At 40.7% G+C, this 15,290-nt stretch overlaps 1 protein-coding gene across 1 annotated transcript in view; it reads right to left on the reverse strand.

The window, feature by feature from the left end:
* Positions 1 to 15,290, reverse strand: part of LOC311240911 (serine/threonine-protein phosphatase 2A catalytic subunit beta isoform-like) — a 46,608-nt gene that overhangs the window by 1,451 nt on the left and 29,867 nt on the right. Inside the window, exons 4-6 of the mRNA XM_084329523.1 lie at positions 8,422 to 8,595; positions 5,113 to 5,202; positions 388 to 549 (exon numbers count right to left, since the gene is read on the reverse strand). Of these exons, the coding sequence (XP_084185649.1) occupies positions 388 to 549; positions 5,113 to 5,202; positions 8,422 to 8,595 (426 nt within the window). The remainder of the gene's footprint in view (positions 1 to 387; positions 550 to 5,112; positions 5,203 to 8,421; positions 8,596 to 15,290) is intronic.

The following is a 15,290-nucleotide window of genomic DNA, read 5'->3' on the forward strand; positions in this document are numbered from 1 at the left end:
GTCTTCGGCATGTTGAATGAACTGAATGTGGGCTTAGTTAAACACATCTTCCCCATGTTGAATGAACTGAATGTGGGCTTAGTTAAACACATCTTCCCCATGTTGAATGAACTGAATGTGGGCTTAGTTAAACACATCTTCCCCATGTTGAATGAACTGAATGTGGGCTTAGTTAAACACATCTTCCCCATGTTGAATGAACTGAATATGTAGGCCTAGTTAAACACGTCTTCGGCATGTTGAATGAACTGAATGTGGGCTTAGTTAAACACATCTTCCCCATGTTGAATGAGCTGAATATGTAGGCCTAGTTAAACATGTCTTCCCCATGTTGAATGAACTGAATGTAGGCTTAGTAAAAAATGTGTATAGTGCCCTGGATCCTACCTCCATGACCAGCTGATGGGCACGGGACACCAAGGTGAGCCCGTTGGCATGGTTGAAGGTCTCAGAGATGTCCTGGCCAAAGGTATAGCCAGCACCACGTGGCGAGATGCCCCAACCACCGCGGTCATCTGGGTCTGACCACAGCAAGTCACACATAGGACCCTGGAGAAGACGAGAAGAGGGAAGATAAGGGAGAAGAAAAGAGAGAGACAAGAGGGGAAGTGAAGTTGATTACTTGGAATGAAGAACATTTGGCAGTAGGCAGCCGCACTAGCTAGTTAGCAGCACTGCACAAATACATATGTGCTTTCCCTGCCTATATTAACTTCTCAGTTAGCCCACCTAAGTGTTTTTATTTTTTTAACCACCTAAAATGAAAATGTAAAAATGAAACCTTTAATCAATTAATAATCTTTTCCTGGCATAAGGCATGTGAATGACTTCCATAGTGAATGATCGTTTCGTCTTTCCTTTCCACGCTTGTGTGCTTTAAAAGAGGCATTGTAATGCATTTTTTCCCCAGCTGACAATTCATTCGAGTTTCCTTCAAATTCTTGTATTTAGCCCAGATAAACATCATGACCTGCACTCAACCAGTTGCCAACCGTGCAACGCTATTACATCACAATGTCAATTTGAACAGATTACCGCAATGTTAACTCATTCAGTGCCAATCACGAGATTAATCGGGTTAACTCGCCATGCGTTGAGTGCCAAGACCCGAGAAAACGTGGGTTTTAATCGTCATTTCTTTTATTAGCATCCATTCATTTTTCATCCATCCAGCTTGACGTCATCATCGGGAATGGGTCTGAGCTCGAAAAGGGCAAATACCTATCATCTCCCGGATGGTATTGCACATCATTGGATTGGATTGGGTGGGACTGTGCATCAGAAAAAAACTCCGCTCCCAGGGTTTCCCTTCTCGGGCAAGCAGTATCCGTTACCACATTAACTGGGGAGGCTCGGAGCAGCTTTCGATTACGTGTTTTGGTGCTATAACGTTGGATCAATAAACGCGATCAATATTTGGAATGGCGATCAGGAATTGGATTAATCTTTTTGCAACACATGTGTGTGTGCGTAACATTAGCTGTATCCACGGCATGTATGTCATGTATGTCATATATGTTATGATGAATTGAAAATGGGGGACCCTGATGTAAACAAGACGAAAGTCTTTCTCTGGTCTGCATCCCCTTAACAATTGTATGTACTGAGCTGTACTGTACTGTACCCATTCTGCAATCTGTTAATACACTTTTCAATCAATCAATCAATCAATGGATAATCGATTTTCAGCCCGCTTCTCTAGCGTGCATAAGTACACATAATTACTATCGATAATCTAGCGTTTATTTGAAAACTATTCATAAATCAGCCGAAAAATGACAACGTGTTTTGTGTATTCCAGTAAAGGGCTATTATCGCGGAATTTCTCTGGAATTACTAGACATCTCCAAAACTATACTCTTATTCAAAACGGTATAAAAACGGAAATGTACTAATAAAAACAATCAGTTTCGTACATGTTGACTGCAAGCAAGTCATTGATAAGCGAGGGGTGTTTTAGACCCATAGCCATCATTTAAGATATAGTTTAGGCGTTCGCAAATTTCCCCGTCCTCCCATTGACTTCCTTATTGGCACGCTAGCCCTAATATGGTCAAAGGGGCGTGGCTCTGAATGAGTTAAGGGAAGTTGGGTTATATGCTCTTTTCAATTACGGACATGGCAGATTTGTACTGGTTTAAAATGATGTATGCCAATGGTAATTACAACTAGAACAGCACTAGATACAACACCCAGGTTGACATGTGAACACACCCTTCAGTCATTGTGAATATTTAGGAGAACAGCAAGCAGAGCGAGGAGACTCATTATAATATTGTGTAACCCTCGCTCACATTGCCACCTAATGTCGGAAAGCAGTTTTCAGTCATTGCCTGGGTCCTTACTTAGTACTGCATTAGTACATACTGTATACACCAATGGCTAAAACTATGACATCCATCTATGCTGTCAATCTCTGAACAATAATACAAAATTAAAAAAAGATTCCAATAGTGCAGGTGAACCTATCCACAAGCCCGAGCTAAATCGGAGAAGAATTAAATCCAGTTGGAACAGAATTAAGACTCCGTAAATGCCAGGGGAAACCCAGTACCATGGATGACATTTCAGCTACTGACCCGAGTCTGTCTTGATTTTTGTCTGGATGTCAGCAGTAGAGCAACAAAGACCGTAGTGTGTTTAGTACTGTGGGAGTGCAGCAGGGTGTCTGCTACCTTGTGATGTGGGGCTGGCTACTAGAAGCCTAAGGCTCATTTCCACTGTACTGCAGGGATGGTACAGTGCGGGTAGGCTTGCCATACTGGTCATCGCCGTTTTACCTGTGTTGTATTTCCAGTATACGCCTACACTCATGCCGGTGTAGGCATCGGTAGGAGACAATAGAGACACAACTCGATGGAGGGAGTCGAGGCTATGCTGTACCTTTTGTGGGCATTTGGTTTTGAAATAGTTATTTTGTCAGTGTCTGCTACCCTGTCATGTGAGGTCGGCTGCTAGATTAGAAAATGGGGAAACCAGTCGATCGCTGAGCCTCACTTCGTCAAAAGAAACATACAAAAGAATTGCTGCCTTTTCATAAAAGATTCAATATCTTTCACCTTTTTACTCCACCAGCTCTTTTCACCCAACAGCTAGGGGTTTCACTGGGAGAGCATAATGTGTGAAGAGGTTCATACCATCTAAATGAACCAGGGTCTCTGCACTACCCAGCCGCACCCATGTCTTGCTTATTCAGGGATGTGATTGCTCTTTATGAAAAAAACCAGAACATTTTCTAAACAATCTTTTTTATATATATATATATATATATATATATATAAACACTCCATTTGAATGAATGAACACATTTGATTTGTATATATTGAACTGTTCACAGGGAAGAGGAAGGTGGGAGAGGAAAGGGACAAAGAAAATGAATCAAATATATCAGTGTCCCCCTAAAAAATTGAAAGGGGGTCATCTTGACCCCTCCCAAGTCATCCTGGCTCAAACACTAACGTTAGGACCTTATCTTTTCTTCTTTGCAACCAGATTGTGCAACACCTGTAACCGCCTCCTCTCGAAGTCTTGCCTACTGCGAAAGGCTGCAGTTGGACTAATGGACTCTTTTGCTTTTCTTTTGCCCTCAGGTCGATTTTGAGAATGAAGGTGGTGACATTTCTCCATCGCAGCTTCTTGGTTATGTCTAGGTTGGCTTCTGTACCTCATGCTTGAGAGTTTGATGTTTCTACAGAGCTTCACATTAACTGGACAATGCTTGCTCTCCCTTGAGTAGTGTTGAGTGGCAGACTGCGGCACTGCTTGCAAGTAACCTTCCCTGGTTGGTCAGTTTTACAAAAGCAATCCAGTGTTAGTGTGTTTCCTAGTGTGTTGACGTCTTTACAGCATCTCGCGCCACTCAACAAAACTGCCAACATTATCGATAGCCAATGAAAATCTGTTATGCAAGAATAGCATGTCTGATAAATGTTGCTTTCGCGTTTCACTTAGACCAGGTGGAAAAATAATCAAAACATATTTAATTTTTTTTTAGATTTTAGGTCCGAAATCTCACAGATACTCATAAATGGGAGCCAGTGTATCTCTGTTCCCTAAAGGGCCCGTTATTCAATATCTTCATCTGCTGAGGATTTCTATTAATGAAAAATACTGAAGGAGGTATCTGTCCTTGAAGCAGCAGGGCTTTTGCTACAAAATGAACAGAAAGCATCAGTTCTGCAGGGCATGTGTATTTATAGTTTGTGTCAGATCTGGAAAGGAGAGTACGTGTGTGTGTGTGCAGAGGGAAGTGCATCAGAGCCTTAAAGAACCAGTACAATGATGTTCAGTCAGAAGAATATTTAATGTCAGGAGTCTAATTTATTCAGCTTCAGATGTATCATTTGATTTGTTATAACTGTTTTAGTGCACCCTCTCTGTATGTTGAGGGGGCGTGGCCCTTTGTTCATCGAAAGGAGACGTCGAGTTAGTATCATAATACGTGAAGCTTTCAAATGTAAATACATACATGGAATTAACATTGCCTAACCTGTGGACTAGTTAGCTGATATCTTTGAACAACTACTGACTGACGGACCAATGGACCAATCAGGGAAACCATAGTAGTGTGCAATCTCTTCAGGGAAGCAGATTGGATATATGAAATGGTTTGATTCTGTTCCTACCCAGTGGGATACTCATACTGGCTCAAACTCGTAACATGCACTCACACACCAAGCACACCTACTTGGTTGTTGTAAAATTCTATACAGTGTGGTAAAAGAGACGAATAAGAAACTCACCACAACATTGTAAAATCCACTCTTACAGTTCCATCTGTAACTAAAATGTTTACTTCCGCTATCATTTCCTGATAAAACTGTCAGCCGCCATCTAATTCTCCCCAGCAGCTTTATAAAAACAAAACGTAGAACATGGGAAGAAGAAGGCAAAAGTAAACATTTTAACTACAGATGAAAGTGGATTTTTACAAAGCTGGGGTGTTTTCCTTTTCGCGTTTCTTACCAGACTATAAGATCACGTAGCTGTGCTTGGTGTGCATGATGAGAGTTTGAGAAAATACAAGCAAACTCGTATACGAGTGTAGGGAAGCTGTTGAGGGGTGTGCGTCAGAGCCTAAAGAACTCCGTACAGAGTGCGCTCTGACTGTACCTCGTGTGGGACCTCTTGCAGGCGGTCCAAAGCTCGTATGTGATCCAGGGTGTCTATAGAGGGAGACAAGCCCCCGTGGAGGCAGAAGATCTGGAAACACACAACACGCAGAGAGAGCGAGAGCGAGAGAGAGAGAGGAGACACACACAAATAAACAGACACACAGGAAAGAAGAGCAGATGTTACCTTATTCAAATCAATAAAATAAAAATAAATGTATTGCGTGGACTGGTACATAACTGCAGTTATGAAACAGGCAGACAACTCTTGCGGCGACCAATCTAGGTCAAAATATAGGTGTGACCCATACCGACCCACTTTCACCCAAAACACGCATTTAAAAAGAAAATTGGTGATTTTGGGATGGGCATTTTTTGCTGTTTTCCCACAGATCAAGCACCCATATTTTTATAATTATAATGTAGGTGTCATTGTAGCGTTCAATAGGATAGAACATACACAAGTACATTGTAGGTCTTCGATGGACAACCCCAAATACGGGCTAAGCCAGGTATCCATGGTGATATCACTTTGCTTTTGTTTTGAAAACAGTTTCAATGCAGGGATTAAAGTGGGAAAATGTGTCACAGCTGAAACTTTGTCCAGACCGGCAAACTCATGTGGGGTGAAAAGGGTGACTTGTGTGCGTGCATGATGGGGGGGGGGGGGTTGTACTTTTGACAAAATACAAGATCTACACCAAGTAGCATTTTTATCCAAATGTGTGCATCATGTATTAGATATATATATATATATATATATATATATATATATATATATATATATATATATATATATATATATTACGGCTGTCAAAATGAATGCTTTAACTCTAGAGAAAATTATTTAAAGCGTAATTTTTTTTTAATCTAGATTAATATATGGAGTGAAAAATGTTCAACGTTCTGAACTTCAGCAGTATATTTGCTTGTTCTTTTTTTGCTTTGACTCATGCACCTTTTTGAAAATCATCTGACATGAAGATGGAACACATTTTTTGTTGTTAATATGATTTATATTACTGGTAGTTCATACAAGACATTATCGTCCTCTAAGCCAATCTGCACTTTAACATAGGCCTGGGTTGTTTTTATTTCTGTTAGCGCCACGGATATAAGAAAGCGGTCTAGCTGAGTCAATGTTTTTTTTTATCCACTTTTTCTCCCCATTTTCAATTTTTCTCCCATCCCAATTTCATGGTATCCAATTCTTCCCTCCCCTGTCTTGAACGTTGCTAGACTATGCCTCCCACTGGTCGGCTGTAGTGAGGACAGAAGCCTTGCATCACGTGTCCCCTCCGGTACACGAGGAGGCAGTGTCGCATCTTTTCACCGCAGCAGCTCGAACTCTGTGGCGAGGAGTAACGTGTGGGAGGCTCACGCTGCCCCCGCTACTTCCTGCTTCCGCCACACCAAACCGACCTGTAGGAGTCGCTGTCCACAACGTCCAATCCCCACCCACCGGCTTTTCCTACCTTTTAACACTTGCCAATTGTGTTAGTATGAACGACTGGCCAGCCGGTAGCAACTAGCAACGCAGAGAGCTGGGCTCGAACCCAGCGTCTCCTGCGTTAGTGGCGAACGCCTTGCCCACTGCGCCAATCAGCTGCCCATTAGCTGAGTCAATGTTGATGGTTGTTGAACATAAATGTATTTCACAGGAGAGAAACTGTATTCAAAGAAAGCTATTAAAATAGTATTTGAATCTTAACTTTTTTACTTTTTGTGTTGTTTTTACATTAATTCCATGATTTTACTCAAGTAAATATCTCTTACAAGCTTCGGTCTTAAGTAGAAAAATGCGATTTTTTAATCTAGATTAATTACAGAAAATTGTGATTAATTAGCGGTAGTTAAAAAAAATTATCTATTGACAGCACTAATATATATATATATAATATACAAATAATCAAGGTTTCCTAATTATCTCCCAATCACTGATGCAATGAAGTAACAATAATCAAGTTCTAGTAAATCAAGTACCTAGTAAATTATTTTAATAAAGTAGGAGATGTCCACAAACACGCCACAAGAGGGAGCCCCACGGACCTGGTCCCGCCGAGAGTCAGGACATGCATGGGGAAAGATGCATTTTTTTTACTCGGCTACGGTAATGTGGAATGCCCTGCCAACATTCATAAAACTCCTGAACTCCCCTCTCGGATTTAAATCCGCCCTAAAAACATGGCTCAGCAGCAACTCAAATTGGTCTTAAAATGTATTTTTTATCTCTTTTATCATAACTTGGCTTTTATTTCTTTTATCATGAGTTGCTTTTAAGGGTTGCGGATTTTCTTTTAACATTAGTTAACTGTATGAGTTGTCAGGTTAGGTGTTTTTATAAAAAAATTTAGGATGTATCCTGTCTAGTGTACATGTCCATTTGTGTTTCTGTGCCTTTTTATGTTCCATGTATGGACCACAATGGAAACAAGCCTTGGCTTTATTGTGTTTTATCCATTTTTGACCAGCGTTGTTGACACTGTTATTGTCTTGTCTTTTAAAATGTTTTTGTCCTACGATTTGTGTCAAAATAAAGTATTCAATCAATCAATCAATTCTAGCTGGCTATGGCTTGGTTTAGATATAAAAGTGCTTTCTAACGGATACAGTACTATGCCATAGCATGGATGACTACAGTCAGCAGCTGTCTCACTTTTAGGAATCAGCCTAATGTTCCTCCACAAATAAAAAGCTTACTAGGTCTATGTTGTCTATAAGCGGTCACATACGTGATAATTTTGATACCCTACATTAAAAACCATTGTTAAAATGGAGTATTAATAATGGCGACATTTCCAAGGATTCCCTGATATCACAAATATGGCCAATCACTTCTAGGTTAAGGTTATAGTTTCAACCAAGCAAAAGCAAATCAGAGTTTGGATTCAATCGTTTTGGATGTGGAAGCTAGCCAATACGTTCATTTGATGAACTACTGCCATATTTGTAGCTTAGCATTATGTAACATTAGCTGCCCTGAACAGAAGGTTTCACCACCAAAGAGAAGTGACATCTCCCACTGCAAGTAGTTGGCAAGAGACAAGAGTTAGTTTGTTATTACCGTTCTGTTTGTTAACATTAATCTATCGGAGGTTGTCTGCTCAATCTCAAACCAAACTCTGATTGAGCTAAGGTTACCAACCTTGACCCAGCTTCCCTCAGTCTTAGAAAAAGACCCAGCCGCTAACAGTTATTAATATGTTCAAACTTAAAAAGGTGCACTATGCCATTTCGGGGGAGGAAGATTTGTTTACAAAAAATAGTTTACAAAACCCATTTTCTCTCCTATCACCGGTCCTGTTCTTACCTGTCCGTCTACGAGAGCGGTGAGTGGCAGATAATCAAACAGGTCTGTGAAGTATTTCCACACGTTAGCGTTGCCATACTTCCTCAGGCACTCGTCGTAAAAGCCGTACACCTGTGTGATCTGTCGCGACTCGTGGTTCCCTCGGAGGATGGTGATTCGCTCTTGGTACCGCACCTGGTAGACAGAAACCAACAGAGAACAGGTTAGAGCGAGGTGAGGAGATTCGAGTACTGGGGGTGGAAGGATGGCCTAGAGGTTAAGAGAGGCCAACTATTAACCAGATGGTTGGGACAAACCTGGTTAAATAAAGGCTAAATAAAAAAACAAGAGGATGGCTGGGATTTCATCTGCAGTACCCACCATCACTACCAAAGGAACCCTGAGCAAGGCATTGAACCTCAAAACTACTCCATAGGCACCAAGAAGCTCCTTTTCACATCTAGAAGAGTTTAAAAATACATGTGTACAGATAGACCAGAGACACAAGATACAGTGATGTATCAAAATCTAGGTATAATCCAAAACTTGAAAAGTGAAGAGTTTTCCCAGTTTATGAAATGAAAATGTAAAAGTGCATGGGATTCACATGCACATAACTAGTGCGACCAACTGAAAAGTTGGTAGACAAGTTAGTCTGGAGCCCTGGTACAAACAGATTTAAGGATGGTTCCGGGACAAAAATAAATAAAAAAGGCTGAATTCATCATATATAATTACATTCTTTGGATTTGAGATGGCAGAGTTGAATGGATGGAGTATTGAATCATGAATGAATTTATTCACACACACGATATATTACATGTACATATCTTCATGTGAAAACAACAACGACGCATTTGTGTGCATGTGCCAGGGCCCTGTTCCTCGTACCTGGCTAACTGAGTTAGCCGGATAATTTTCAGGATAACTTGGACTTAAGCCAGACCTTTCCGTTCCCCCGACGTCGGATTGTCTAAATCACTATGGCAACATATCAAAAAGTTTGAACCTGCTCCAGCGCAGGGTTTAGTTCAGTTAGCTCGATAACCTGCATGGCCATGCCCTCGCAAAGAAATGCAGCTCCCTTCCTGAAATAATCCTCACAGTCTAGATCCCATTATACCATTCTGAATAATGTTTGTGCTTCGTTTTTCTAGAGGGGGCTTTTGAAATGTAAAATAATATACCTAAAATTCTGACAATAAATCATATTCAGCCTATGGATTTACTAAATAATGCATTGCACGTCATAATTATACGGAGCATTGCAAATGTGAATCCCGCTGGCGCTGGGATATTTGTGCATGGATTGTGGATATGAATTACGAGGAATCTAAATCTGTGGATTGTTGAATTGTATCACTGTCCGTCACTCACACGTTATTGTGATATTCAAGTCAAGTCAAGAGTTTTAATTGTCACGGCATACAAGTATACAATGAAATGCGGATGGTCTTGCCCGCAACGATGTGCAATACAGTGTTACAACATATAATAGAATCCAATAAAAAACAACATTGTGCAATAAACAGGTAACATGGTGTGACATCTCGGTATCTGTACATAGTTATTTACAGAGCATATAGGACATGCTAGGTAGCTTTGGTAGTGCAATACACTGTTCCTGTTATTCTAATTTAAAGTGGCCTTTCCTTTTGGCCATAAGTGTGCGGCATGAGTGTGTGCCCGCTCATGTTAAAGTGTTAAGTGGCTGCTAGTGTGTGAGCGTGCACAGCGTGCGTGTCGTGTGTGTTCATGTGTGCTTGTGTGTGGATAGTTCAGTGTTCTGTGGCACTCAATGTTCATTGTTCAGGGCTCTGATGGCCTGGGGGAAGAAGCTGAGCCTAAGCCGCTCTGTCCTAGTAGCTGGGGTTCGCAGGCGTCTGCCTGACCTCAGCAGCTTGAACAGGCTGTTATTGGGGTGGTGAGGGTCTTTCATTATCCTGCAGGCTCTGGATTTGCACCTCTTGTTGTATAGAACCTGCAGGGGAGGTAGTGCAATACCCGTGGTACGCTCGGCTGAGCGCACCACTCTCTGTAGGTTTCCATACCAGGCAGTGATTTTTCCGGTCAAGATGCTCTCTACAGCTCCTGAGTAGAAGGACTGGAGTATCTTCCCTGATACTCTGAACTTCCTTAACTGTCTCAGGTGGTAGAGGCGCTGTTTCGCCTTCTTTACTACTGTGTCTATGTGTGTTGACCATGTCAGATCCTCTGAGATGTGGACCCCCAGGTACTTAAACTTATTGTAACTGGGTTTAAAACATATGAGGAGATGCGCTGTTTGACGGATTTGATGAATGAATTTAAAATGCATTTATCTGTTCAAGCACTGTTATCTGATGATGAACATGAGGTGTCACTGGTATAAACCAAAGGTTAATCAATTCAATGCATGTATGGATGATGTCCGAAACAGATTAAAACCTGATTAATAGTGAAACTGTATAGCCTCCCTCCAAGCCTCTCTGACACGTTATTTCGGGGGTCGCGCCTTGAAAAGTTTGGGAACGATGTATTTATTATAGTACATGATACCTAATTACATACAGTACAGATATCCTCATAAGTATCTATTAATTTGTATCAATTAGATACTCTTTGGGCTTGTTTTTATATACTTATTCTGAAAGAGTTGAACTAATTATTTTCGCTAGCAAGATCTCATTCGATTATTCATTCCATTAACTGGTTCCCGGCCAACTACGGACATGTCCGTGTTTCGGATCCAACGGTAGAGGGCCGTGGCAAGGTTGTTTTGGCTTTTATTCCATTTTAATAACCTACTCAATGTCACCGAGCGGCACTGCAGATTTACCCTACTCTTGGAATTCTGAAAAGTGCATTACCGGCCAGATCCTCGTAGGGGCGCTGTCTCGATAATGCAGTGTTCCCTGTGGCAGAACGGTGATTTTTTTTTTTACTTTGAATTAGGGCTGGGCGATATGGCCTAAATATGATATCACGATATTTTCTGACCTTTCGGCGATACACGATACACATCACGATGTTTTTCTTTTTTTACCCCAAACAATTCATTATGAGGCTTACCAAGACAGTATTCGAGTTTGCAAGCTAACATTAAAGACAAAATAAAATACCCATGCATTTAGCATTTTTATATTATATTAGATTTAGATTATTAGATTATATATTGCATATATTTAGCAATGAGATATTATATGATTTAGATATGAAATATGATGAATTGAAAATGGGGGACCCTGATGTAAACAAGACTAAAGTCTTTCTCTGGTCTGCATCCCTTTAATTGAGCTGTACTGTACCCATTCTGCAATATGTTAATAAAGTTTTAAATCAATCAATCAATCAATAAATAGCATTTTAGCATTTTTATGAAACTACTGTATATATGTATGTCTCTAAATGTTTTGATGAATTGAAAATGGAGGACCCTTATGTAAAAAAGTCAAAAGTCTTTTTCTGGTCTTCATCCTCCTGTACTGTATTGTACCCATTCTGCAACCTTTTAATAAAGTTTTCATTCGTTCATTCTGACGGAAACATAATAATTTTGATCGACAGTCGAGTCTGCCAATTACGTCACAGCGCTTGCACCCGCCCTGCTGTTCTTAGCACCAATCGGCAAGCGCTATTCGTTTTTGACTTCCTGAATGTCCTGTGTGCTGAACATCAACAAAGCTACTAACGTTAGCTCCCCGCGGCCGTCGAGTAGGAGACCAGTGCTCCACAGGATGACTAAATGAGGCATAATGATTTTACTACAACGAATGTTATAATAAAAGCCTTTCCATACATCCGTCTGATTGAAAACTTTATTAACAGACCGCGGAATGGGCATATCTCAGCACGGGCTGAGATATGAACGCGTAACGTGTGGACAGATTGACGCGACACAATCCTCTTGGGCAAAACATCACGATATCCACGATACGTTGAAAAAGTGTATCGTTAATGAACTGTACCCGATATTTATATAATATCGTCATATCGCCCAGCCCTACTTTGAATGGAGTTTCCTGTTTGCTGGAATCTATACGTGTAGCCTGTAGCTTGGAATACCTTTTGCGACGCCGAATTCACTATGCAGTAAAGGAATACATCAGCCAATGGACATATCGATCTACCAGATGGCGATCGATAACTGGGAAATCCTTTTGGGGATCCAACCGGCCCACGGTAAGATCTTTTTCACGTAAATTACATGCTGATCAGGCCTTGTTATCATACTCAACCAGCCGATCAGCGAATGTGGCTACTGAGGCTAACGGCGTTATTGGTAATCAATAATCAGAAACGACATCCCCCGCGCCCCCCTTTCATGCATTCATGGTGGACCATGAATACCGACAATATGCATTTTGAGTTTTAGCTCTAGCTTCTGTAGTGCCGAAACGCCATTCGATTTAATGTTATTAGCTTAGAGCCCTGTATCTCGCCTTCCAGGAAATATACAAGACCAAATCCCATATAATGCTTATATTCAAGACGCTATAAAATGGGAACGTATTGATGATTTTTTTTTTCTTTAAGCCATTTTGAAGGGACGGTTTATGGTCTCAATTGACAATGAGAATGGACAGTATAGATAAAGATAAAGTATAGATTTAGCTCTACAAACAGCCTCACGCACAATGCAAGTTTGTTTTAAAATGCTGGCCGTATAGCGTGAGATTAGACGGCCCCCAATGGCCGGGAATGTGTTAAGCCTACTGCCAGCAGGCACATTTAAAGAAATATAATCTGATTGATTGGGGTAATGAGGGACTTAAAATTAGCCTAGTATAGATTATGCATTTAACTTGTCGGCGAGGCTATTGAGCCGTACTGTATTGTACCCATTCTGCAAGCTGTTAACGTTTTCAATCAATCAATCAATGCCGTTAGAAAATCAGGATTTCTGCGATCGACACCTGCTGTCTTTTCAATTATCCTGAGTATCAAGTCTGGTTCGAATTAACGAGACTGAATCAGCGTTCGAGGAACAGGGAAAGCCTGGATTCAAACATCGGGTTAATTGAATCTGGATAATGGGACTTTTGATCGACTTAGTTGAACCAGGTACGGGGAATAGGGCCCAGGTCTCCCAAGAAGCTATTTAAAGCTTTTGGAGGGAGCCTGATCACAAATAGACAAAATATAAACAACAAAAACAAAAAAAAACATACAACATGGGTAGGCTTACACGCCAACCTACAACATAGATACATGGAGTAAGACAGCTTTGTCTCAACAAATCCCAAACGGACAAAATAACATGAACTTCTAGTGTTGCCCAACTCCTGCTGACTATTAGTGATGTGCATCTCCATCACTGAGGCCGATGCGATGCGCATCTCGATACGGTGCCAACGATACGATACATTAACGATACATTTGAAGCACCGGGCGATGCAATACGATTCACCCCGTTGATACGATACGATTCGATACGATTTGATTCAACACGATGAAAAATATTGATACAATTTTATGGTATGACAGAGGATTTGGTTGTATTCCTTATATGCAGCTTATATTATTATTAAAAATAAAATAATCTACTGTAAGACAATTTATATAAAAACTCTTGGGTGCCTAAGAAGACTTTTGCATAGTACTGTGTTTTCTATCGACTTTAGCTAAAAACACACACAATGTATATACACACTACTGTGAGACAATAATAATCACACACAAAGGGATAATGGCTTATAGCAGACTTCAGATAATGAAATTAAATGTTTATCATCAACTATCCAATTAGTATTTATATTGTAACGTTTGGCCACTTTAAATCATTGAACAGAGAGAGAGAGAGATAGAGGGAGAGATAGAGGGAGAGGGAGAGATAGAGGGAGAGATAGAGGGAGAGGGAGAGAGAGAGCGTTTGAGTTTGAGCGTTCTGATGCTCCGTAGCTGACCACACCAGGATTGCATTGTCAACACAGTTGGAACCTGGAGGAAGCGATATAAAGAGAAACGAATTGCCAATAAATGTGAAGTTATCTTTGAACCTGTTGTCAAGCGTCTTCAATATACCCCCCCCCCCATTTCCTCACTAATGGAACTGTGTTGCAGAGTCACGTTAGTTAGTTAGACACTGTAGTTTAGTGTTAGCTGAACGGCTAACTGGCGTTAGCCAGAGGCTACTAGCGTTAGCCAGTTGATCAATTCTATTCATGTCTCCTCCTCGACTTCCACTGTTTGTTGTTGATAACTGTGACGCGGCTCTCGCCTTCTGTAGTAGCGAAGCAAAGATAGTCTCTGCTGTGTGCAGTCACAGTGCACTGCTGACAGAAGTGGATGAGAGGAAATTATTAGGGATGCACACAATATTGCTTTTTTGACACCGATAACTTTATGCTCCTCAAGCCGATATTTATTGTATTATAAAACATTTTTTAATGTACATTTTTTTTTGATCAAATTTTTTTTCTCAACATGAAACAAAACATATCACAATACAATAATACATAAAAAGACTTCCCAGGACAATAACTTAACACCAACTTAAATGTGACCTAACCAGACAACAGAAACAAAAGCCAAGACAACAGTTTTGACTGATAAAGTGACCATATTTATTTTTCCAAATGAAAATTCACAATCCGTCAACAACTTATAATACATCCAACCTAAGACGCTCAAAGCTTTTTGTTCTTCTTTTTTCAAAGCGGAGCCTTGAAAAAAAGGCTTTGAGTGGACACATCACCACCTCACATCACCACCACAACAAGTCACCTGCAACATCACCACATCTCTAATTACGGTGTTAAAAGCCCACGACGACGGCGCGAGCACGCTTGTACCTATTGACGAGTCGTTTGCTAAATTAAAGAAGTTTGACAGAAATGACCTAAGGGCTCAAGCCGCTAGCTTTTAAGCAGTCCTTGGTGGTGCAAATTAACCTGGCTACTACGGAGCTA

This window comes from Notolepis coatsorum, assembly GCF_963971535.1.
Source record: "Notolepis coatsorum genome assembly, chromosome: 1".
Taxonomy (NCBI): Eukaryota; Metazoa; Chordata; class Actinopteri; order Aulopiformes; family Paralepididae; genus Notolepis; species Notolepis coatsorum.